The 27,670-nt window shown below is 34.6% G+C and overlaps 2 protein-coding genes across 2 annotated transcripts; both read left to right on the forward strand.

The window, feature by feature from the left end:
• Positions 1-892: 892 nt before the first annotated feature.
• LOC138310902 (neuronal acetylcholine receptor subunit alpha-3-like) lies at positions 893-2,152 on the forward strand. Its single transcript, XM_069252228.1, has one exon. It carries the CDS (start codon positions 893-895, stop codon positions 2,150-2,152), a length of 1,260 nt encoding a protein of 419 aa, XP_069108329.1.
• Positions 2,153-4,113: 1,961 nt separating this feature from the next.
• Positions 4,114-27,670, forward strand: LOC138310904 (latrophilin Cirl-like). Its single transcript, XM_069252229.1, has 3 exons — positions 4,114-4,276; positions 24,623-24,904; positions 26,775-27,670. Exons 1-3 carry the CDS (start codon positions 4,114-4,116, stop codon positions 27,302-27,304), a joined length of 975 nt encoding a protein of 324 aa, XP_069108330.1. The 3' UTR covers positions 27,305-27,670.

Raw genomic sequence — 27,670 nt, forward strand, 5'->3', positions numbered from 1 at the left:
GTATTAGAATTACCTAAAGATAACATTGACATTTGACGATTCTTAAGTAGAAACTTAAATGCAAATTTGGCTGAATATCTAGGCGGAAGTTCAATGTTTCCAATCATAATCTGTTTACATATTCTACGTTTTGAAGAATAGTGACGTCTCAAAAATGATTACAACACAACATTAATCTGTTGAACCTGCCTGTAGATAAGATTCATACAACTAAGGCCAAAAAAATATATCTGTTTAGGGTTACCCGACCAACCCTAATTTTTTACCCCCCAAAAAAATCCTCCCGACCTACCGACCCTATTATTTTTCCAAAGTGAACCTAAACAGACATATTTTTTGTTTTGTCTAATCTACCGGTCTAAGTAAACTTATGTACAGCGTTTTAATCTACAGAGAGAACAATAACTTGAATAATAGATCAAATAAAGCACCTGTGATAACAATAGATGACATCATAGCCATGTTTAAATTATAAATATATTAATGTATTAACATCAACATATTAAAACATAGGTTTCTTCCTTCTTATAAGTTTTGAATACTGTTAAAGTAACACAAGACACTGTATGCAAACGCATTGACATATCCTAACACATATTTCCTATTGAATACTAATTAGTCTCGCCAATCAATAACCTTGAATGCCTTTGTCTAGAAGATAATAGATCATTAAGATTCTTTATTATTGGAACGTCTTTAGAAATGCTTCACCAATCATATGAGGATAAATAGCGTGACTTAGGAGACTACATATTTCCATACTTTATCTTAAAGGTTTATTGGTAGCAACGGCGATCAACAGGGTTTGATAAATAGCACGACTTAAGGATAATTCGTTGTGACCAAGCCTTTCGCTGTAAACACGATGACCAATGATTTTGTTTGCTTCGTAATGCTACTCGCATCACCCATACTCGTACAATGCGGAACATCAAATGATGTCAAGGATTTACTTCAACACCTTTTTGTCAATGAATCGTATAACAAAAGAGTTCGGCCTACACTGAACCAGTCGAAGTCAACAGAAGTTGAAATAGAGTTCAACCTCGTGAGTCTCGTCGATATCGATGAGGTGAAGGGGAAAATGGCTACAACGGTATTTTTATATATTACGTGGAAGGATGATTATTTAACTTGGTCACCCGCTAGCTATGGTGGCATAGAAGAAATTAACATTCCACAAACAGATATCTGGAAACCGGATATCGCCGTTACTAACGGCTACTTGAAGATGATGGGCTTGGGGAACGATTTCATATTGACAACAGTGAATAATGATGGACATGTTGTTTGGATTCCATATGAGGTTTTTGAAACAAAATGTTCAATAGACGTTTCAAGTTTTCCGTTCGATGAGCAGACGTGTAATATCACATTAAGTGAGTGGTCAAGTGACAGTATTGAACTGGGTTTTAAAGTTGGCCGAAACGCCATAAATCTGGAATCGTACCAAGATCACAGTGAATGGGAACTTCTGTCAAACGCTGCTGATTCCCGAATATCTTTTGCCAGTGGCTCCGTTGTGTCATACTCATTCACAATCAAGAGAAAGCCAGATTACTATATGTACAATATTGTCGCTCCTGTGATGCTTCTCTCCTTTTTAGCGGTTTTCACATTTGCCTTGCCTGTAGAATGCGGGGAGAAAATTGGATTCTGTATGACAGTTTACTTGGCATTTGCTGTCTTTCTTACAATTGTTGGTTCGTTTCTGCCTGTCACGTCAACCCAGTCCCAACTGAGTAAATATTTATTTAGTCTCTTGGTGATGGGAACTGTCATCGTAATGATTACAACAATTCAACTACGAATCGGCTATCGAAACACGTCCGTGTACCCAATCCCAGCTTTACTCAAAGGTATTGTGTATATCAGCTGGAAGATACACTGCCGACGTCGTTTCATGGTGTCAAATAGAGGCCAAATATCGGATGGAAAACATGACAAAGAAAACGCCGACGTGTCCGACAAGCAGCGAAACAACTCGAACAACGTCATTTCCAATGGTAATGAAAATGATCAGGCAAACATGCAGCAAGACTTTGATTCTGAGGACATAAATTGGCAGGATGTGACATCTGCTATTGATTTCTATTGCTTCTGGTTCTTCCTGGCGACTAATTTCGTTGCCGCCTGTGTGATATTTTTGTAGACTTAAAGGGAGTGGGACGACTGTTTTGCTGTTAACAGTATATTGTGACCGTGTAGGGTTTGCTGGTTGACATTGTGACCATGTGGTGTATGCTGACGAATTGATGAATCGGTTCAGCGAGACAGCACTATAAAATGAGTCCCATTATTACATGGAAACACAACACACTGCATACAGTGGAGGTCTAATCAACTAACAATCTGAACGTTCGATTAAAAGTAAATTGATAATATCATTTAATAACACAAAACATAATACCTAGACTATTGTACGATATATCAGCACGTCCTTACATCACCATGGCTGTTAATAGGACGTTAAGCTAATAAAACCAAAGGATGTATCAGTGTTGTTTCAGAGTAAAAATGCTAAATGAGTTCAAAAATCTCAAGCAATGCTCTAAATATTAAAAATATATTTTACAGATTATTGGACATTTTTTGTATTTGATTTTCAAAACTTTGAAATGATTTGACTGCATCGTTGTTATGACTCCATAGTGTATTGGTAATGGTAAGGCTGTTCTGATGAAATCGCCGATCTCTTATTTTACTAGATTAATATTAGAGAAGTTCAAACAATCTTAAGGATATATACTTCTGATGATGTTTTAGTATCTTTAGAGTCTTGTTTAGAACTAGATGAAAAATGTCTAAGAGTTTTAATTAAGATTTATCAATAAGTTACAAATTCCGAACTTTGTCAAACATATCATGTATTCTCTTGATACAATGGCATTTTAGTTGATTTATAATCAAAATAGATCTATAATTCTTACCTGTTAGCGTGACGTATATGTATACTATCAATGCACCAATAAGTATTGTCCATTGTATGTAATGTATTTATTGTTATTGAAGTATCGATTTTATTATCTTGCTGAAAACTAATAAAAAAAATCATGAAAAATGCACTTGTTTGTAGAATGTTTATGCAATTATTTTAATAATTGCTTTAAGTGTTTTTACTTAAAAATGCTCCACCGCGGACACATGGTATTTTTTCTCTATCAAAAACACGAGCGGACGTATTTTTCTTAAAATAAATAAAATAATTAAATGCGTCCCGAAAAAAATCCATGGTACTATGCTATATATATAACGTGGTACTGATTGTGCATACATTAAGATGTATTTTTCTAAATATAGATCACCTAGAAATTGGATTAGAATACAAACATTAAGATTTTCTCGGTAAGCCAGAAATAAAATAAAAACAAAAATACAATGTAGTTCATTAAACTTAATTGGATTAGAAAAAAAAAATCAGGATTTGCTTCGTCTTTTAGAAACAAAATAAAAACAAATACAACATCTCATTAAAGTTCACATACATACTCCAATGTATTGAAATTGGAATAGAAAAAATATTTTAAAAAATCAGGATTTGCTTGGTTATTTAGATACACAATGATAAAAATAAAAAATAAAAGTATTTCATCAAACTTTATACATATTTCAATGTATTGAAATTGGAATATATTTTATTCAAAATCAGGATTTGCGTGGTAAGTTATAAACATTTTTTTTAAATAAGTTATAACATGAAACTTTATAGCAGAGATGTTAACATGGTTGTTTAGGTTATGACATGGCGTGGGGACCAAACCATGATTGGTTGAAAATTTAGAAACAAAATTATATAAAAAAATAATAAGTTAATATTTTTCTTAAGGACTAAGGACTTCTGACTATTGACCAATATAGGTACTGATATTCTACATCCACGGACGTCCTACGGAAGTTCTATGGTCTTCCTAAGGTGCATAAGGAAGCTGTCCCTCTCAGATCGATTGTAGTATCTAAAGGCTCTATCACTTATTACACAGCTTGGTTTCTTGCTGAAATCCTATATCTCCACTGGTAGGCTGTACAGCTCACCACATCAAGAACAGTACTGAACTGATGATAACACTATCACGCTATAACCTGAGTCCAGATGAGTGTTTAGTGTCATACGATATGACTGCCCAGTTCAACAGTGTACCAGTACAGGAGAGCTTACGTATCATCCGACAGAGACTCGAGGTGGATCAGACACTCGCCGAACGAACGATACTATCCCCCCAACAGATCACGGATCTCCTAGAAGTTTGCCTAAGTACCACTTACTTCGTTGTTGATAGTAAATGTAACGAAAAAAAATGAAAGTACGGCTATGGGCTCTCTAGTCAATCCGATCGTAGCCAACCTCTTCATGGAACACTTCGAGGAATTGGCTCTGAGGATCTTCGAGGACAGTGGTATTGGGGGAGATACGTGAATGATACCTTGGCCATCATACATTGCAATGTGGTAGACGATTTCACTGACCATCGTAACAACTGTAACCAAGAAATAAATATCACCGTCGATATAAATATATACTTCGGACAACTCTATCCCAGTACTTTACATGTACATTTGGCTTCATGACGATGGATTCTTTGTGTTCAGTGAGTACCTTAAACCCACACATACCGACTAATATCGCCAATTTGACAGTCATCAACCTCCAGAACACAAACTGGGTGGTGTTATTAGAGCTCTGACCCATAGAGCCAACTCTATATGCTCCACTCATCAGGCTAAAACGCAGGAAGAAGATCACCTGAACAAAGTTCTCAGTGATTCGGGATATAATAGTAAATGGGCTTGGGACCTCCCGAGTAGTAGGACTACGACCACGGGCACACTAGTGCCAACCAGCCAAGGGACACATAACCCTACCATAGATCGGAGGTATTGCGGAGGCCATAGACCGCAAAATCCGAAAAGAGGGAGTTACAGTACACACCAAGCCCCATAATATCATTCGGGGGATGCTGGTTGCACCCAAAGACAAAACCGCCATCATGAACAAGTCAGATCCCATATACATAATATCATGTGCTGACTGTCCATCAACATATGTTGGGGAAACGGAAAGACCACTCCTTAAACGGATGGCTGGTCATCACAGAGATTCGTCTCCGGTTAAGGCTCATATGAGATACCACTCCCACAATTTTTCACCAGACAACACTAGAGTGTTGGACTTAGATCCACGCTGGTTCCAACGTGGTGCTAGGGAGGCCATTAAGGGACCGCAAAATCAAACCAAAAATAGATTCCTGGAAATCCCCTTTTGGGCACAAGATTTCATAGAGAGGTGAATATTTCGGAGCCTGCTGATTTGGTATTCAGGGCGCATCAGTTTCAAATGTTTAATGTATGGTTTGGGCAATACATGTAGATGTAAAATATATAAAGAAATTTCAAAATTCTGTCAAGTGTGTGTCTGACAGGGGGAGGTAATCAATATTGGAATTTCATGAATATTTTGGTCAATTTTTGGTGCGGAATTCAACATAAGATGGCACCCCCCACATAAAAGTTTAGCAAGATGGTAAATCTTAATTTCTTTTTATTCACAGGTATGCGAGATGCCATTCTTCAAAATTAGTGACAGGTGACCAGACTTGAAAACTCCATTTAACCTGGGAAGTGGCAAACGTTAACATATCGTATATAGCGAAATCATTTGGTTCTGCGATCACTTTACATCGCCGCCTCCAAGCCCGACCTCAACCAGGACAGAGGACGCCACACACTGCCCGCAGCCTATACTAGCCTTGTTCTGTCAAATGACTTATGGTTAATCCCATATCATGTGACTGAACGCCACTAAGCCTGTACCCTGTCATTAGGACTGAAGAAGATAAAAAATAAATAATGAAAAACAGGATTTGCTTCGTCATTTAGAAACAAAAACCAAAATGACAAAAAATTCCAATGTATGAAAATTATTAAAAACGAAAAAAAGATTTGCCTCGTCATTTAGAAACAAAACAATAACAAATAATTCCAAGGTATAAAAATTATTAAAAATGAAAAAAAAAACCAGGAATTGCTTCGTCATTTAGAAACAAAATCATAATCAAAAATTATTCTGTAACTTAATATCATAGCCGTCAAAATGTTTGTTTAGATTATGACACTGGTGGTGTGGGACCAGAAACATGATTCTACCCCATTGTGTAGAAAAATGCGATCTATTGTTATCACTGTTTAATGAGTACTGAGAACCGGCTTACAAACAAACACAATGTCAGAAATCAATTTTAATATACGGATTTTTGATGATGCATCAGATGCATCTGTCCAATAATATCATTAAACTTTAATTCTCTGGAAATAAAATAATAATTCTATTGTAGTCATGAGCTATTAACTGTCACGAAACAGCAGCCATGTGATTTTACGTAACTGCTGGAAATGCGATTGTTTTTTTACTGTCACAACTATATAATAATTCAATCAATAATTGCATGAGGATGGAACAAAAATGATTAAAATACTCAAAGCAATTGCTATGATACAACTGAAATGTTGCTGTAAATTTACTTAGTTGAACCAGTGGGAAGAGCATTTGTGTAGCTTCACACATGTTATAGTCATCATACATAGGTGAAATATCTTCTGTATTCACCAGATTTTATTTTACTGGATCGAGTTTATATTTACGTAAATGATGATATGTTTTCTAGAGAAACATGTTTTGCATGTGTTAACAGTGTCTAATATTCCAGCAATATTTGCTAGAGTAGGTGCTTCATAGTTGTTAATTCTGGCGGAGGTTTTAATTTTGCTAATATTCACTCAAAGAGTGTTTTAAGGAATTTCAGATTATCCTTACGAAAGCACTTTGCGAAGTTTAGGAAAATCCATTAACTTTAAGATGCTCTGTCGCTGATAAATGACATTTTTTACTCTATCAAAAAACAGGAGCAGATATTGTAGAATTTTTCTTCAGTGACAAAAGTTACTTACTTTACACCATTATCACAACTGAACATTTTGAGCTTCTAATTTTACTTCAAATTAAAAACATATAAATAATAAATGGCGTCCATATAAAATCAATGATACTATACCCTATAATGAATGAAGTACTGATTGCGCATGGACAAAAGCAAAATAAATTATTTTATATCATTTTATCTTGTGTTAATTTGACATCATATATACAAACGGTTAAACACCATTTATTGTTTAAATGATGAACATTGTTTATCAGGGCATCTTTAAATATAAGGTAGACTGCGTATAAACTAAAAGTAAAATCAGTTCCCGGCAACAGACCCGTGTCGATATTGTTGTTGAGTCGTAACAATGTAAACAGAAGATTTTACTGCTCGACCCATCACTTGGTCTCCTTATCTCTTTGCGATATTTATAACCTTATATTTTTTTTTCAAAAACCTATCTAATTACATATGAAACTATGTCACGTTTCCAAAGGCTTCAAAGATGATTCACGAAAATACAATTTTCCAAACCGTAAATCACAAATTATAACAACTATACAGTCACTAAGATTGAAAGGAAACTCTAAGCCATAAGTGACATTGATAAAGGTTGATTTCAGTACTGCATTATGTATGAGCTGTGATTACGGGGCGTGCAGGTCAGGACTAGGTACATAGGTATCACGTGAAGGTTGTATTGTAATAGTCAGGTCTGTATGTACCCTAACTCTGATTGATGTGGGGATCACCTGGTTTTCACGTCAACGTCTTGCATTAATGATTTTACTAGAATCTCCGGAGATGTTGATGAAATGTTAATGAATGTCACAGATTGTTTTCGCTTGTATATCAGGGCTCATTTGTTCAAACGCTATTAAGCTTAACAATTTTCAAATCAAGATATCACAATTTTTGATAAAACAAATTTGAAGAAATTTTATCAGAATCTTCGTTGATGCTGCGTTGCCCGAAGATATACTCAGTAAATAAGAACTGGACATTTTACTAATGATGTGATTAAGCTAACCATACATTGAATAACCGAGCCCGGTTATTGTTTAAAGTACATGTAGATGGTCCGGAACATCCAGTACAAAGGAGAAAAAACATCATATTAATATTTTAGGAACTAGTTTGAGATTGTTTTATGCCTCATTACATTACATACTTTACATACCGTCTCTGACGCTACGCTTTCGGCGGCACTTTATATCATTATATTAATGAAAGCGTCTGAGATTACGTACATGAGAACGGAACAGTTGCATGAGGAGCGATTTTAGTTTTAACTAATATTCATATTTTACGAAAGTTTCCTCTTTCTCTGCTCACAAAGTGAGTATGTGTCGATCTCTGCTTACAAAATGTACAAAGTGAGTGGTTCAAAATATTAAACATCAACTATTATTGGAGTAATTAATACTGTGATCATAATATTCTATATGAATAATAAGATATTCATCAATCCAAAACAGAAAGACAAGGCAAATTGAAATCAAGTACATCTTCCAAGTCTTCCAAGTGAGAAAGTGATGTCTTTTGTGATCAGTCCCTGTGCTGTCATTTAAATGAGAAAAGGAAATAAAAGTTGTTTCAAATGAAAAACAATAATGCTAAATTTTATTCTTTAAAATAATCCTATTGCATTATCATTTTATTTGATAATTGATATTAATAGATAAATCGTAGTGTTTGTATTTCAAATTTAGATTTTATGTCCTGCAGTTAGGATTTGATTAATAAATATTTTATAACCTTACTAGGTAGTTCTAGTTACAAGAAAATATCCCAGACAGGGAAATAGAAGGCTTTTTGAAGTTTTACAGAGAGGTGAAGTTACTCATACAAATTAATCTAATCAAAACTCGCACACGACAATTGTCAATGACATTCTTTTTTTGAATACACGAATTTTAAGGATAAAACTTTTTCCTACAAGTTATAATAGTTACACTCTACAATAATAATTATTATAATTTTAATAAAACATTTATTGTTTAATTCAGTGAATACAATTGATTTGATATATACAACAAACTGACCTAAGTTGAATCATTCAAAAGAAACTTATTTGCATATGAATTCCTCTTCAATTTACATGAATAGCTAATCCCCAATTTTGGTTGCTTCGAATGCTGAATTATGAAAACCTGTGAGATAGGCCCTTTCTGTCTCCTGGCCAAGACACATTATACTCTATAAAACTGGTAGTTGTGTTCTCTAGCTTAGCACTCAGCATTAGGGACGAGGACGACTGGTTTTCCCGTTGACAGTATAATGTGACCAGGTGGGGCGGGTTGTATGGTGTCTTTGGTGGTATGCTTCAGTGGGGTAGCACTATAAAATTGACAGGAGTACCATTATAACGAATATATCACAGCCTCCCAAATCACACTGCATACATGAGTGGTCGTCCTTAATGGGATTCTCTCCCCGCCATTTAACTTATCAATGAAATGAAATCATTCTGAAAATGGCATGACAATGAAAAAAATAACCTAATTGTAATATTGCCTAGTATTCTATATTTGCATATAACAGAGTTATCTGCCCTTTGCGAGTAGACAATTATCGTGACGTCATCTGTTTGTGAGCGTAATTTAATTCTTTTCGGAGAAAACGACGTGAATATTGCGTCCACAAAATAATGCATCACAATAGATACCTACCCGGAAGGGAGCTAACTCTGTTATATGCAAAAACTGAATATTGCTGTATTGGATTTTAAATTGCTTTTATGATTTCATATATAAAATTATAATTACCTTCTGTTGCTTGTGATATATATAACTCATAAAGCATGCAGATTATATCATCAAGAGTAATCGATACGCGACAAGAACGTATGTACTGAGAAAGAAATCTGACGATTACTTATGGAATGTAATATCGATATATTATGAATGCCTCTTGAGGTACATGGCATATGAGGTTTTATATATTTATGATTTTATTATTACAAATGTAATAGAGCAATACACGTATAATGCTTACAATACATATACAGTACATTAAAGTGAAAATAATTAAAGGGGCCGAGTGGTTAAGATGTCCCGACATATTATCACAAGCCTAGCTCCACCTCTGGGTCGCGAGTTCGAATCCCAAGTGGAGCAGTTGCCAGGTACTGACCGCTCGTCGTTGGTTTTTCTCCGGGTACTCCGGCTTTCTTCCACTAACAAACTAGCACGTCCTTACGTGACCTTAGCTTTTAACAGGACATTAAACTAACACACACCCAAAATAATTTTAAATTGTGACAGTTTTCATGTGTCATACATATGTCACAACAACTTCTTATGGGTGACTCACCAACGGATTGTTTGTACTATGAGATTTACAGGTATACATAGAGGATATTCCTTGTTTCGTAATGTGTAACAGATTTATTTCATCAAGTGAGGTGAAAACTAACTTTTTCCGCGAGTGCGAAGCACAAGTCAAAAACATCAAATTTTCCACCTGATGAAACGAAATATTACCGGTAGTCATCAACAAACAAAGAATATTGTATTTGTAACATTAACAGGTGACCATCACTACTAGTTCAACCAAAGGTTATTCTGCTATTGTATATTGTGATAATTACGTCATATTTTTTGTGAGCAGAATTTCTACACAAAAATGGCATAATTTTCGCACACAAACTAATGAAGTAACAATCAAAATGATATTATCACTGTCAATGCATCCCGATTTGTCAAAAGCGAACGAAAACATCAAATTCAAAATTGATATTTTCACTGGAGTGAGGTATCAAAATATATCCACAGTAAGTTTTATGATGTTAACATCCACTTGAATTCGGCATTGACTTGTAATGGGAATTCTAAAATGGATTCTGATTTCTAAAATGGTGTAGATCAAAAGACGTATGGCTCATTGATTTTAACAGTCCACTTCATAGAACCCAGAAATGGAATGGAAAGTAATGATAATTATGACAAAAGAATTCAAGATGGTCCTATCGGTAGGACCGCGGTGGCCTGAATGGTTAAGATGTCTCGATATATTACCACAAACCCTCCACCTGTGGTCGCGAGTTCGAAACCCAAGTGGGGCAGTTATCAGGTACTGACCTCTGGTCGGTGGTTTTTTCTCCGGGTACTCGGGCTTTCCCCCACCAACAAACATGGCACTCCCTAAAATGGCCCTGGCTGTTAATACAACGTTAAACCTAAAATGACCGGAGCCCTGTCGTCAGTTTGAGTACAAATCCCTAACACTCTTCTAGATGTACTCCGCCAGAAAAGTAATCCAGTACATTATCTCAACAAATATGAAGTTGCAGCAGAAATCTAAAATCTAAAATCTAAATCTAAAATATGAATGCCCAGGTAAAAAACACGATATTGACGCCAAAAGAGAATGCAAGATCTTAAAGAAGTCGATGGGGAAAGCGAAATCTTGAATTCAATGAAGAATACAATAAGTCCACGGTGAATTCAAAATGTTAAAGTCAAAAGAAAAATGCCATGGGGAATGCAAAAACTATATTTCAATACATCCAAAGTGATGGCAATGATAATACTTCCTTTCAAATTCAGCAACATTTTTGTAAGTCCAAATTTTAATTAAACGGGTTCGACTATAAATATATCAAACCATAATTGGATCAGGGGTCAAGACCACTTAATTAGTACAATGAATTTCAAGCTCATGTGGACGATATCGTTTCATTAGTTACTGAACTGTTAAAAATGTATACAGACCAATTGAACTTCTTTATCCAAGACAGTGATGCCTTTTCTTTCTGAACATTTAACATAAGGATAATATGGAAAACCCGTGCCAGGAAGTATTGTATTTACAGTCTAACTTAATAGATTATCCCGACCTTACACTTCCTACATCAATCATCCAGGTCGGGCGTTAGAATTGTACATACATGCACTGTCCCTTTTGCACGGTTGTAAAAATCGACTATATTTAGGATATTGATGTTTTCTTCCTATCTAAATTTCTTCTTCCTAAGGACATCTTTGGCTGACCTTGAGCGTTCAACCCTGTGAGGTAGGCCCTGGGTTCTGTTCCCAGCCCGAAAAACATCCTAGTCTTTAAAATCGGTAGTTTCTGCTTCTGTTTAGCGAGCGCTCAGAATAAATGGAGTGAGGTGACTGGTGTAACCGTTATCAGTTTAATTTGACCGGGTGGGCAGTGTTTGTTCGAGTGCCTTCGGCGGTAGGCGTTAATAAGATAGTATTATCACAAATGCAATAATTTCACTATTACAAACAGACATATCACCATTACGCCCATGGGGGATACAAGATCATGAAGTCCATAAAAAGCACCACAACACATTGCACACAGGAGAGGTCGTCCTTAAATTACCTGACTGTAGTTTACACGTTAAACGTTGTACCCTAAAACGGAACCTTGTTTAATGACAAGTTTTAGGGTGAAATACATATTTAAGACAAAAGTGACAAATACATTTAATTGATTCTTATACATCATATCGACATCAGCATTAATGATGGAAATAATTAATTAATTAATTTGTTCTAGTCATGTAGCATCCATAAAAATGTACTTTATTATCAGAATGATCGTGTTGTGTATTGTCAGATGAAAACGTGTTTTAGTATTTTTTGCTATGCCAACGAGTGAATATTCACCAGTTTGATAATGTTTTGCTATCAATTCTAGACGATAGCTATCAATTGTCGCCTTTAAAATAATTCTAATTAAGTAACGACTGAGGCATGCTAGTTGTGTATGGTATAGGGTATTCGACACGTGACAATGATCAAGGTTCTTGCAAACACTGTAAACATACACATTTCACAATATCATATAGAATATTACATATATATACTAAATACTGTAATTGCCTCTGAAGTTATATTGTGTTGAACGCTAGACATTAGTTATATTCACGCAGATGAAATTTTTATTGAGCGATAATTCGACTTAAATAGTAATTTCTGAAAATGAAAAACGAAAACAATATTTAACTTAATTTAATACTCTACATCAAACCAATTGTTATTTAACACTGTAGTTATACAAACAAATATCGACAGTGCAGTGTTAATCTAAGAGCTATAGATATACCGTTTACGATAAGACAGAACATAAATAACAATCCTACTGATATGAACGATAGCACAAACTGTAGACCTAAAACCTCTTTCGCGTACGATTTATTTTCGTGAATTTCGTGATCAAGGTAAATGCGAAAATTTATCTCCGAGAAAATATATCTTCCATATTTTTTGCAAAATTAATATCAATGATTATTCCATTCAATAACAAATCCGCGAAACAGTTTGTATTTGTGTAAGCACGAACTCTCAATGTACTTACTGTTTTCGCTTGTTTCACACATAACGATTAGACTTACAAATACATGGTCATGATAACGTTTAATAGTAATAAGATCAATTATCATTGATTTATATGTACATGCATTATCTAAATACTGTGCATTGTATACATGTCACGTCGAAGTTCATTGGATAATATTTTGGTTTACACCGGATATCCTTTATTATATATGTATGTAATAGTTCCCGTCAAATTAACAATAATACCTGGCTTCATAAAACAATACTCAAGAAAACTAAACAATACAACAAGCGCGAATCGAATTATTTTAAATAATGGCTTTAAATTTATAATTAGATTCTGTGAACATTGGCCTATAAATTGATTAAGTGGTAGTAAATATCTCTTATCGCATAACGTGTCCATATCCAGATTTACATGTACTGTGTCCATATGTATATTGGACAGATAAAGACATTCTATATAGAGAGTAAGGGTCGAGGTGTACCATATGGTGATCACCTAATAGCAGATCTATCAGATACATGAATGTTCTCTATTATCACCACCATTTTATTATAGTTTGAAAATTTGTAGGTGAAAATATTTATATTTTTTTCAGGATATGACAACTTATATATCAATGCACATATACAAATTGGATGCCGCGGTCCCGGAGTTGTGTAGATGTCTCGACATATTGCCACAATCTCTGGGTCGCAAGTTCGAATTCCATATGGACAGTTGCTAGGTACTGACCGCTGGTCGGTGATTTTTCTCAGGGTAGTTCAGCTTTCATCCACCAACACCCCTGGTACGTCCTTATATGACCTTGGTCGTTAAAGTAATAAAACCAAACCCAAAACATACGAACTAGAAATCTTTGCGTCATTCGCGTTTGTGAACTACCATGTTCTGTGTGGTGGCAATATAAATATTTCAGTTCTCATTACATCTAACAACATGGAATGAAAAAGATATAGATCTAATGCAAGAATATAAGACTCTTTCATATGTGAATATAAAGGATAGGGATATTCTACCCGAGGGTCACAAAATGTAGTAAAACCCGAGGCTTGCTGAGGGTTTTGCAACATTTTGTGATCCCGAGGGTAGAATATCCCTATCCTTCATATTCACTTATGAAAGAGTATTTTTCTTTCATACCTCGACGATTTTTTGCAATTTTAGAACTAAAACGTCCCGCCATTTTGAAATAAATTCGAAGAAATTCACGGCTGAAAGTCATTTTTCATACATGAAAAAATACGTGACATTTTCAACAAAAAAATCTGTTGTTTGCATCTTTTATAGTAAAACCAGTCAAGTTTGTGAAAAAGGTGTTAAAATTTTACCGAGGAATTAGAAATTTCCTTGACGCCGTGACGTCACGAGGCTTTATTGCATGGGTAGCCATGCAATACAGCCTCAGGCGGCATGAGTGTATTGCCCTAGACTAGCCAGTATTACACCCGTAGGTGTGATATAAATAAACCTTTTACTATGAGCGTGTATGCTATATTAACTTAACGATAAAATAATTTCATGAGGGACCATATAACTAACTATAATAAATTACATATTTTACCCTATGTATTAAACACTGCATATGTTCATGCATATTTGGACACATTTTAGAATATCAAGAGTTGCCGATTTAAAGCATTAAACAAATCAATGACATAAATAGATCAAATATAATTGAGTTAACTTTCATAACTTATTGAAATGTGAATTTATCTTGTTAATGTTTTAAATAACAGAATACTGGGGACTATCTAATCATAGTATAGTTATCGAATCTTAATTCTAATTCATACACAATTTGCAAGACATCAAAAAGGCGAAACCCATCTAGCAAAGCAGAGGCGATTATTACGAGAAATACCATGATTTGATCGACTGTGATCTATATATAGAGAGATCGTGTGAGCGAGTGGTCAAAAATGGTTGTCACTTGAGCATGCACCATGGGCGATTTCACACAGTACACGTGCTGATTATGATGGATGATGATTCGATTGAAGGATTAAATAAGAAAAGTGAAAATTTGAAAACATTCATACTTTGGCTTATCGAGATTGGATTATCATTAATTTTTCAAGGTAAATATTGCATGAAATGTGAAAGCGGGTTAATTTGACTTGTGCTAGGATATTACGTTTTCAAGTGACTCACATCGTTGGAAATGTGGTAAGAAATAGCAAAAAAGGTCATTTTTTGTAATAATAGAGAAATTTGACATTGGAGAAATGTTTACTTATAACATATTTTTGCATGTATCAATGTAGTAAAATATATGTAAAGCATTAAGTTGACATATCTAATCTGACTATTGTTAACTATTTTAAATTTAATCGTAAAATGTGCACTGTGACTTTAGAAAAAAAACTATCAAAAATAGAAGGATTCGGCAAAACCGTGAAAATCAATTAAAGTAAATCTTGGAAAAGATCTGAAAGTACCATAGGGAACGGGAAGTGAATGGAGTTAGGGTGTTTGAGGGGATCAGAAGGAAATCAAGACGTTTCTTTTTAAATGTGTAGAAGATCGTACAAAAGGCTCTTTTTTAAAATTAACAGAAGAAAAACAACCATTATTAATGATTGATGTAAATCTTGTTTAGGGCTGTCATCAGAAAGCTTTAGTCATCTCACCGTGAATCCAGAGAATCCTGAAAAAACCAATGCCAGAAAGCGGAACTATGAAATATTTATACTATTTATATTTCTCAGATTACTGTGTCTGAAAAAAAGTCATTTATCAATGTTACAGACAAATTTGTTAACATTTCTTCAACTAATAATGGAGCGTTTTGACATGAAAAGGCATGAGCTGATCCAACCATTACTGAAGGTGGCATTGAAACCAAAATTCCTTACAAACGCCATAGAATAGTTTTACAATCTTCAAAAAAGTGCCACAAAACAGTTTAGACGACTTCCAGATGTACAGGTAAGTTAGTTTTGTTCGAAACGGATATTTGAAATAACGGCATGCTTACATGGCAGATAACAACGACTGACGTAACAAGTGACATGCGCACTGATCATAATGTTTCTAAACTTTTGGGATTTGCTATACTAGCTATAGAAACCTTTTAATAGATCAGTTTGCGTAATTATCTAAATAGAACATTGTTTCAAATCAAAATATTATTGATTAACTGCAAAAGCGTAGCATCGTAAATCGATTCGTGTTTGATATAAAGTACACTATCCATTCTAGTTACATAAAATAAAAAACAAAAATATGTTTTTACTCCTAAATAACTAATCATGTAGTTTTCATCAATTAAAATTAAATTTTCTAGGTTTTCTTGGTACAACCAGATTTTGTTTTATTCGCCAAAATCACTAGATATATGGTTATGTAATTCATCTGTTACGACCCTGGTGCATATCGATCGATACCTCATATGCTGTATGGCTTATATATCTATCATACCGTCAATAGTAATAGCCACGTCCTTATACACATTGATGTGCAGGCATTACCATTGTGATCGCCGGTTACCGAGTTAGCAAAAGTCAACACTAGTGACTTTCAATCTGACAATTTGTTTCGACAATTTGTTGTAAACAAAAAAGCATGAAGTCGATAATTTTATTATTTCTTGAGAGTGGGATATCCTTTATCGCTCTGACTGCAGGTAGGTAAAAATTGAAATAAGAATAACATGCTTGTCTGACATATTCTATAAAATGCTATCCTTGATGTTATGTAACGAGTTTAGTATTACATGTACATGTTATTTTGATACAACGGTTGGACATAAAAAAGCATGATGAGGTTTCTTAAGATCGATTTGTCGATGTATATAATTGTTTTTATATCTATTCTTTTATTTTGAAAACGGTTTTGATTGTATGTAATTTCATATACATGGCATCATTTTGTGATTGTATTTGTATAATTTAATTTTATTCATATCACTATTGTCTTTGATTTATGAAGTTTACGGTTATTTGACTTGTCTGTGAATGGCTGCTAAGTATCAAAATTATATATATAGGTGTCGTATTTTTCATACTCACGAATCAAAAAGAGCTTTTAATAGTTTTATAAATACAAACAAGAGCTGAAAGAGCAGGACTATCACAAATCATTATATTTACATCTAAAATGCGGTGAAATGAATTAATATGGTCAGACCATACATTCAACTTACGGTCTACAACTTCATTAACATTTTGTAATGTTATTAGTAACTAATTATAAAGTAAAATATACTAGTATGTTTTCATTTACATATACATATAAGGCGTAAAAAAAGGAAATTTAATGTGCATAATGTCTGTTGTGTAATTTATGTTTAAGCAAAGGACATGTTTGTGCCATTTTATTATTGTTGCATTATAAGATGGATGCAAAATTAGTAATGTTTTTGAAGACCAATCAATGATAAAAATAACATTATTCCAGTAACAACGATTGTTCACACAAAAATAGATAAAATCAATGCGATTATCGTACCTTGTGGTCGGCTACCTCCCTAAGTTATGTCAATGCCAATAGGTGTTCTTAATTTAAACAGGATTAATATAATCTTACATGGGTCTGTCAAGTGGACAGGGATATCTCAACCCGAGTGAACGATTTTGGCTGGTCAAGCCTTGGGTTGACGGCCAATATCTTTCACGAGGGTTGAGATATCCCTGTCCACTTGACAGAACCATGTTTGATAATTTTTCTCCCATACTTAGTAGAGAAAAAACACGAAATTCCTGTTTTTTCTAGCTGTTTCGTTGCGACAGGAACGTCGTTATGTGTCAAAATTAATTCATCTACAATGCACGCCGCGGTTACGCCGCTTTTATTATGACGTAACGTAATTGTCTAGCGCGTGTGAGCTGTCTTACACCCCCCTGTGTAAGATAGAGTTATCTTTTCCCTAGCAACCGCGGGATATCCCTGTGAAGTATGGGAGCAATCCCTGTCCACTTGACAGATCCATGTTTGATTCTTTTTCTCCCATACTAAATAGGAAAAATCCGAAATTCTCATTGCTTTCCAGGCTTTTCATTGCGTCATTATCACAGGTACGTCGTTATGCGTCAAAATTGATTACGTGATCGACAATGCACGACGCGGCTACGCTGCATGTATCGATGACGTCACGTTATTGTCTAGCGAGTGTGAGCTGTCTTACACCCCCTACACAACTACAGTATATAGAGGTCACACAAGAGCGGTTGTTGAATATGGATTTTTTTTTTAATTTTAAAAGTTTCAAAATACGCCAGCTTTAGCAAGTACTTTTGTGGTCGGACAAACAACGCTCCAGTGTTCTGTGTCACACTGAAAACATAGTCCTGGCTTTTTGTTGTAAAATGTTCCGTTTCAAGCAGGTCTATGTCGGTGCGTTCGATGCAGATGATGGGTGATTTGTTCGCCTCCATTTGTATGGGGTGAACCTCCTGAATCCTGTCCGTTTGCTTCATCTGCCTTCACCTTCCGTTCGGCTCTACCTTCGGCAGTGTTTATTTTTCTTTTCTGGTCTTTGGTATTCTTACCGACCTACTTGTGTAAATTATACTGTTTAGTGTATAGGGATTATGGCTGTAAATCATACTGCGACTCTACCGGTAGTGAAAATTGTTTTCGACGAGTTTTTCAAAACTAACACACAGAGATCGTTATAAATCCATGATTTTTCATTCCTTGACCTACACTGAAGCAGAGATAAACTTGGAGAATTTATCTTGATAACGAAATTCCCCAAAGTAAATCACACGCGAAAGAAAATCGGATTACAGTAAAAATATTCATCGCATCATACGGTGGCAAATATTCAGGAACCTATGTAACTAATTTAAAATTATGTAAGTCTTTAAAATCATTAAAAGTAACTTCAAATATCGCTGTCATTTTATCGCATTTTACTCTCTCGTTTCGGCAATCGCTATTTCCGGATCTCATACAGTTCGGCAAATGTGGATAGTGAACAGGACTTATCGGTTCCCTAAGCTGTATCGTCTTACAAGAAATATGTCGTTTTGGTTAAACTTATCCATCTCTTCATAAAGGGAGTGGGACGACTGGTTCGGCCGTTGTCAGTATAATGTGACCGGATGGGGTAGGTTGCTTGGTGTCTTAAGCGGCATGCTTCAGTGATATAACACTATAAAAATGGCAAGAGTTCCAATATAGAAGAGAACACAGCACGAATATACCGCAGTCTCCCAAACTCTCACTGAGCACTACATACATGCTATACACCGCACACATGGGAGGCCGTCCTTACACGACCCTGGCTGTTAATAGGACGTTAAGTTAATCAGGCAAGCAAACAATTATTCAACTCAATGACTCCTGCCATATCTTATCCATTTGCAAGCAACGCAAATGTTACAAGCGGACAACACAACGTTGCTGACACAACATATAAACAAAGCGACGTCATCGGAATGTACATTTTAATATTGTAGCCCAACTAGATAAATAGAAACATTAACAATGCAACTTTTCTTCATTTGTCCGTACACACGTACATGTACATATATATTCAAACCTGTATTGATATATCATTTGGTATAGTTTGGACACCCGTCGTAATAATCTAGCAAGTTCAGACACGGCGAAAGAATGTGAAGCTGTTGCCCCCCCCCCAAAAAAAAAAAAAAATTAAAAAAAATTGATGGGATTTTTCTCATCTAGGGGGACTTTAGCCTACCATCGAGAGGTCAACGATGGTTAAGAGACGTAAAAATGTAATGAATTTATAATTCCTTGTTTCTTGACGAATAACAATTATGTTTCATCTCGTGAGATGGAAACTTGTTCGTGGTGCGAAGAAAAATATCACAGTTTCGATGGAATAAAACTATTATTCATCAAGAAAGAAGGAATATCTACGTTATAAAAATATCAAGTATCTGTGACAAAATATAAATTAAAGATAAAAACCTTCTGTGAATACAAATGGAAGAAACAAAATTCCATGGATATGTTGCCTGCACTACACGTTTCAGAGTTTTTCAGACAATGTTTTGCCAAAACATTGCCTGAACATAACTCACGGAAGCGTATGTTAAAACACTGTCTGAAGAATCCACAGGAGTGTTAAAGCGCTGCAGGCAATTTGCCTTTATTTTTTTCAGTTCACACGAACTCGAACTGTTTTCACTATAACCTAAGTATAATTGTCAGTGATTGCTTGTTGATATTGGAATGGATCAATATGAATATTAACAACAACAAAAAAACAAAAAAAAAAATTCGTTCATACCTACAATACTACCTACACGTGTAATACTGACTGGTCCAGGACAATACACTCATGTCGCCTGAGGCTGCATTGCAAGGCTACCAACACATTAAAGCCTTGTGACGTCATAGCGTTAACAATTTTTTTAACATTTTTGTTTGTTTTCAGAAACAAGGCGAAACAACGGTTATTGAACTGAAAATATTAAGCAATTTTCATGTATGGGGAATTGACTTGCAGTCCCGTTTTCTTTCGAATTGATCACAAAATGGCGGAAAATCAATGTAATGAGAATTGCAATAAAACGTCGAGTTATTTCATACGTTGATATGAAGGGTAGAGGTATTTTATCCTCGGGATCTCAAAACCCTGGTCAATATATCCTTATCGTCCATATCCACATATAAAACAATTTGTGAACCCGAGAGTAGAATATTCTTATCCTTCCTATCCACTTATGAAGGAGTATTTTTCTTTCATACCTCGACGTTTTATTGCAATTTTACAACTATAATATTCCGCCATTTTGAAATAAATTCAAAGAAATCCACGATTGAAAGTTAATTTTTTATACATGAAAAATAACATGATATTTTCAACAAAAAATCCGTTGTTTGCATCTTTTATGGTAAAACCAGTCACGTTTGTTGAAAAAATGTTTAAATGTTACCGAGGAAATAGAAATTGTGTTGACGCCGTGACGTCACGAGGCTTTATTGCATGGGTAGCCATGCAATACAGCCTCAGACGGCATGAGTGTATTGCCCTGTACCAGCCAGTATTACACCCGCAGGTATGAAAGAAAATGGACTTCTGAACTAATTCAGCTTTCAAACAATAGACTTAAAAGATAGATAGAGTATAACTAGATCACAGGCTAGGAGCTCCATCAAGAACAAAGCATATCCAAAGCATATCCATTCTTAAAGTGAATAGTCGGGCAAAGAAAACCAGTCTAAATGCGTTCATTGGCCTTCCAAAAGTTCTAACATATTAATACGACGGCCAAGTTCTGCTTAGTTTCCCAGTTATGACCATTGAAATAAAGAAAAGTTGAAAGCATTGAAAGCGATGCTGCGTGGAAATGTAACCACGGACATAGTCAGCCAGGAGGACGTTTTAGAATTTCCATACTTTAAATTAATTTCTTCGTACGCAGACAGATTTTGACGAGAGATTTTATTTTTCCATTTCATAAGAAATTAAACTGGATACATTCACACCATTTTTACCGACTTTAGCCATCCTTGCCCGACTGTTCAATTTAAAGAGCTTAGGAATATTGATTACAATTATCCTTGATGGTATATACATTTTTGGGTTGATATGAGAATCTGTTATGTAACCTGTGTCGAAATTATTCCTAGGCTAGAAGAAATTTCATATTATCCTTAAGAAAACACTTGCGAAGTTAAGGAAAGTACATTTACTTAAGATTTATTCCCGATAACTAATGTTATGCTTTCCTATCGAAAATGTGTAGTTAAGGAATTCATAAAATATAAGGAATGTTGATAAAACTGGACCTTGTTTTGCTTATAAATTTTGCGTGTTTTGTATTTTAGTTTAATGTTTTAAAAGTTTTGCTTTTGCTCAAATAATGAGAACTATGTAAATTCGAGGATGTTGGTGAGGTATAAAGTGTAACTCCAGTGAAAATATCATTTTGATTGTAATATCACTATTTTTGTGCACACAGATGACGTCATAGTTTTGTATAGAAATATGACGTTATGCTCACAAAACTACAACTTAATAATCGCGAAACTTTGGCGGAACTAGTAGTGATGATCTTTTGTAAATGGAAGCGAAAAAACAAATGTGTTCAAAAGAATATTTTATGTTGCTTTATGAATATCAGTAATATTTAATCTCGACTCTTTTTTTGCATTTGATTTACATTTTTTTTACTTTACTTTATGGTTTTATTTTTTTTTTCATATTTACATATCTTAAATTCGAAAATATCCGTATTTGTCTAATTTTCTTCATGATTCAGAAGAATATTTAAAAAAAAACAATCCGTTGTAAATCATGCAGAGACAGGACTAAATCGAAGTCAACATGAGCGATAAGAATTCGGAAATTATTGATATGAATCAAATAAATAGTGGATATCGCTAGGTGGGTCCCACTTAGTCAAACAAGCCGAAGTTGACCGACATTGTAACGTCGTTGCCGAGAACGTCATTTGACTACCGTAACAACGTAATGTCTGTCCGAATTCCCGACTTCCGTTTGAAAATAATCGTAACTTTTATGGCGACCAGTTTAAATTGAAGGCATGTTTATTAGTATCGACTTTCAACAACCGCTCTACCAAAGTTATAAAGAAATCGTTATAAATATTCTTTAATATAACTTAATTTTTTACAACATTTACAAATACTACCAATATCGGTGTCGAATCTAACTTGACGTTTTGTTGACAGTTACATGTATGAATAGCGTGTTTTTAAATGAGACCTCTACCTTAGGCCCTCAATGACCAGTTTTGAATTAATATTTTATCATCTATAAAAAAATCCACATGATGATCTCTGAAAACAGTTTATTGTTGGTTGCATTTGAATAAAAACGATCAAATTAATCACGTGTTATCAACACGCCCGAAGCATTTTTAGGTTCATCAAATAGTAAACAATATATTAATCATTTGTTTACAATGTATACGTAGTGTGTGGGTTAGTTTTGGCACTGACGAGTGATTGTTGACAGGATGTTATTACTTCTCTATAGTAAAACGTGAAAGTAATACAACCCAACCCGGAAACGTTCATCGTAAATGAATAATTGAAAAAAAAATTAGCCAATCAAAAATAATTATTTTGTTTGTTCACCACCAATCAAAGTTTGTGTTTACCAATTTCAGTAATATTGTATGGGCTGATTTAAATGCGTTCTGCATTAAACCGAAAACGAAATTAAAAATTAAATTTTAAAATTATTGCTTGTAGCGTGAGTGTAATGTCTTATAGAATAATCAAATCTATAAAATTCAATATTTGCTTAATACAATAAATAATAGCTCTTTAGTCAGTTTGGCGTTCTGTTTGTTTTGTTTGTTTGTTGTTTGTTTGTTGGTTGTGTTTTTCTGATAAGGAGATCAACTGGTAATTGATATGATAAAATACTGTACAACAACAATATGTTATATTTAGTTCTTCTACATTTATGAAATTACCAGTATGTTAATCGTGTTACATTGTATAACAATATATGAATTTTCAAAACTACATCGTTTGGTTAATATAAAATATTAAAGATGCTCCACCGCCGACAAAGCATAAACAGTACCCATCATTTGAACAATAACTGATGTATAATCGTATTTATAGGTGTCTAATGAACACAAAAATGCATAAAAATAATTCAGTTTGCTTTTGGTGCATGCATAATCAGAACTTAATTCCATGTAGGGTATAGTGCCATAATTTTTTTTTCGGTACGCAATTAATTATTTTAAAGATTTTTTTCTTGAATTAAAATAAGAAGCTCAAACTTTTCAATGGTGGTAATTTTGTAAAGTAAGTAACTTTTGTAACTGCAACAAAATACTCACTTGTCATTTACGAAATATTATCAACACTGACTTAACCGACACCTGTCTTATCCGACATATTACAAACACTGACTGTACCGACACCTGTCTTATCCGACATATTACAAACACCGACTGTACTGACACCTATCTTATACGACATTTTACAAACGTTGACTTTACCGACACCTGTCATATACGAAATATTACCAACACTGACTTCACCGATACCTGTCTTATTCGACATATTACCAACACTGACTTTACTGACACCTGTCGTTTCCGACATATTACCAACACTAATTTTACCTATACCTGTCTTATTCGACATATTATCAACACTGACTTTACCGACACCTGTCTTATCCGACACATTTGCTCAGCCCCACAGCCTGTCTTTAAAGTCAGGATTCACTCTACTACCATTACAATAACCAGGTAATTGTGAGTGATGAAGTGGTGTATCTTGACGAAAAGCGATCTCAAACATGTAAAATCATTACTGTGATGATCCCATAAACTACATTCCTTACGACTTATTGACCACAGACAGTATGAGCATAGCTACTGACCGAATGAATTAAAATGTGTTTTAGTTTTTTTTATAAATATTAAGAACTTCCATATGTTTAACTAAAGTTTGCATATTTGTAATTAAGACTGTTTTGTTTATTCCAGGGCTTGAAGTCCAACATGTCTGTGAGGGTAATGAAAAAACAATAAATTGTAGCAATAGGAGGATATTAATACACAGCGCTAGATACGGACGATTTGATAGCGTTACCTGTCCTCATCCATATATGGCAAACGTTGGATGTGGTACAGATGGCGTAGACGAAATCCGCTCTAGATGTAATGGAAGGCCAATATGTCGATTGGAAGCTTTGAATAACCTTTTTACCGATCCCTGCCCGAATACCTACAAATACCTCGAGGTCAACTATACATGTATGATGGAAGGTAAGTCACTATGAAATAGAGAGGGGTTCCATCTCGGGTATGATATCTTTATTTCACGTTGTGTTATCTTTTATCTAATCTCCATTGTCTACCATGTGTTTTTATATCAGACGATAAACAAGGGAAAATGCAAACTGAAGACAAGAATAACAGTTTCAGGGAGGGTTGAATTGGATGTGAGTTCTTATTTCCTATTTCCGTTTGATAAACGGAACTAGGAACCAGACGCGAATTCCGTTTAACTTAAACGGAACTAGGAACCAGACCCAAATTCCGTTTAACTTAAACGGAACTAGGAACCAGACCCGAATTCCGTTTATTAAAAGTGGTATTCTTCCAGAATATGATTTATCACATAAATTGCTTGTCCAGCCATGTCATACGGCCATGTCATAAATATCGTAAGACACATGTGTAATAACACTATTATGACGTCACAGGTAGTGTTGATGTCTTAATATATATATGACGTTGCACGATTGTCTCAGTAGACGGGAACGTCACATACGTGCCGGATTTTCTACTGTTTTATATAGAGACAAAATTTAAAGTTTTGCTTATATTTCTATTTATAGAAGTTATATGATAAATAGAATCTTTCATTTGTGACTATGGGATATGAAATTTATCAGACTTGTTAAATAATTTAATATGCCACTCGCCTGAAGGCTCAAGGCATATCAAATTATTGAACTCGTTTGATAAATTTCATATCACATAGCCATTCATGTAAGATCTTCTCTTTAAATCATAATACCACAACTGTCCAGGGAAAGAATAATGTGCAAATAAATATGGTCATCTTCTGACTCTTTTTTAAAATACGGATTTCTTTCATGTTTCCCTTGAATCCAGCTTCTAGTATGTATGGAAAGTTCACCAATCTGAGACTTTTGTATCTTCCCCTTGTTATAACACCACATATCATATAGCCGTTTTTTCCGTGGGCCAAAATTTTGATCTTAAAACTTGAATATCAAATTTTATCGAATTTAGATTTTCGCAATATGAATTTTAAAGGTATATACCATTAAGCTATTTCTTATTATTGCGCGGATCAAAATTTCGCGATTATAGCAATGTGCCGCGAAAGCGTGAACATATCATCCCCGCGAAAATAAGAGACGATACGGTATCATGTTAAATATGTTTATTTGATGGTTTTAAAATAGGTTCGAGATAGGTTTAAATATATCAATCAATATTATCTATTTATAGATATGCATTAAAGATCATAAACGATATAATTAAGTATAAGACATGTTTACAGATATTGAAAATTGAATGCAAATATGCAGAAACCTAATCTTAACTACATCGTTTACTACATTACAAAATGTTATAAATGAAAAATAAATAGATCACAGATAATTTTTAAATACAAATAAATATTCAAGTTATGGCTCAGAACCGTAGCTACATCTCGGACTAAAAGCGAAAATATAAAATTCAAATATAATAGAAACACAATTGCACATTAACACATCTGTGTTCCATTTAACAATTGAAAATTATAAAAATGTTGCTTGAAAGCATTTAATGTCATATCCATCAATACTGGTACATGTTACATGTAGTAATAATAATCAAACAAAATGAGCACTGGAGTTTAGTTGATTACATAAGTCAAGATAAGAACGAATATACGTACCCGGCCTACAATACTTCTACAAACGACACCATTATCTGTCTAGAGGTATTTTGAGGTGGAATATTACAGCTAAAGCCTCGATTTTTTCAGGGAATCCGAGGGATAATCTAAAAACTATATTGTTCAACAAGGGCAATATAAACACAGCATGATAAATATTGAAGAAGTTTTATTTTATTCAATTCACTTCATGAAAATATTTTGTGGAATAAATTTCAGAAACAACAACAAAGGCTTTAACTACGATAACATCAACCAGCATAATTACGACCACTCCAGCTACTACCACTGAACTGACGACCACTCCAGCTACTACCACTGAACTGACGACCACTCCATCCACAAACACTGAGACGTCCAACAAGCCACAAAATTCAGACATGACTACAGCTGTAGCAATTGTTGAAACAGCAGATCCTTACTACATAACCGTCCCATCTCAACATGTTAACACCAGCTGTTGTGCTTGTTTTTACAAAAGGACAAATCAAACATGCCCGGAAGGCGATCTTCCATGTCTGCTTGAATTCCTAAAACGGGAACTACTTCTCAAGACGTCTACACTCTCATTGTATAAGCGAACAAAAATTAGTGCCTATGATGGACGCACCTCCTCAGCTGTTATTGGCCTGTCTGGTGTCATCATTATAGCCACTGCTTTATCGTTAATAGTGATACCTGATTTCATAGTTTTCCTGAAGTTACTTTACACAAAATACAGGAAAAAAACAAAACGCTGCCCTGTCTGATGACGGTGAAATATGTGTTTTGGTGGCGTCTCACAATTACAGACAGAGGTATTAGGATTAAAGCTATTTTAACAGCATTGGTCATTTAAGGACAGTCTCCCCTGTTAGAGATATGTTGCGTGTATGCTCCATGTTTTGGGAGCCTGCCGTATGGTAGCGTTCTGTGTCCATTTCATAGTGGGGCCATTGCTATTTTTATAGCAACATTTCACTGCACCATGCCGGAAACAAATAATACCCCCATGCATCGAAAATGTCCGAAATATAACAGTTACCCCTGCATAGATAGAAATGTTAGATAGAAGAGGATAAGAACAATTCAAAGAAAATGATACTGACATAATGTAAAGTGTAGTTTATTTTTAT

Source organism: Argopecten irradians, chromosome 16, assembly GCF_041381155.1.
Source record: "Argopecten irradians isolate NY chromosome 16, Ai_NY, whole genome shotgun sequence".
NCBI classification, from domain to species: Eukaryota; Metazoa; Mollusca; class Bivalvia; order Pectinida; family Pectinidae; genus Argopecten; species Argopecten irradians.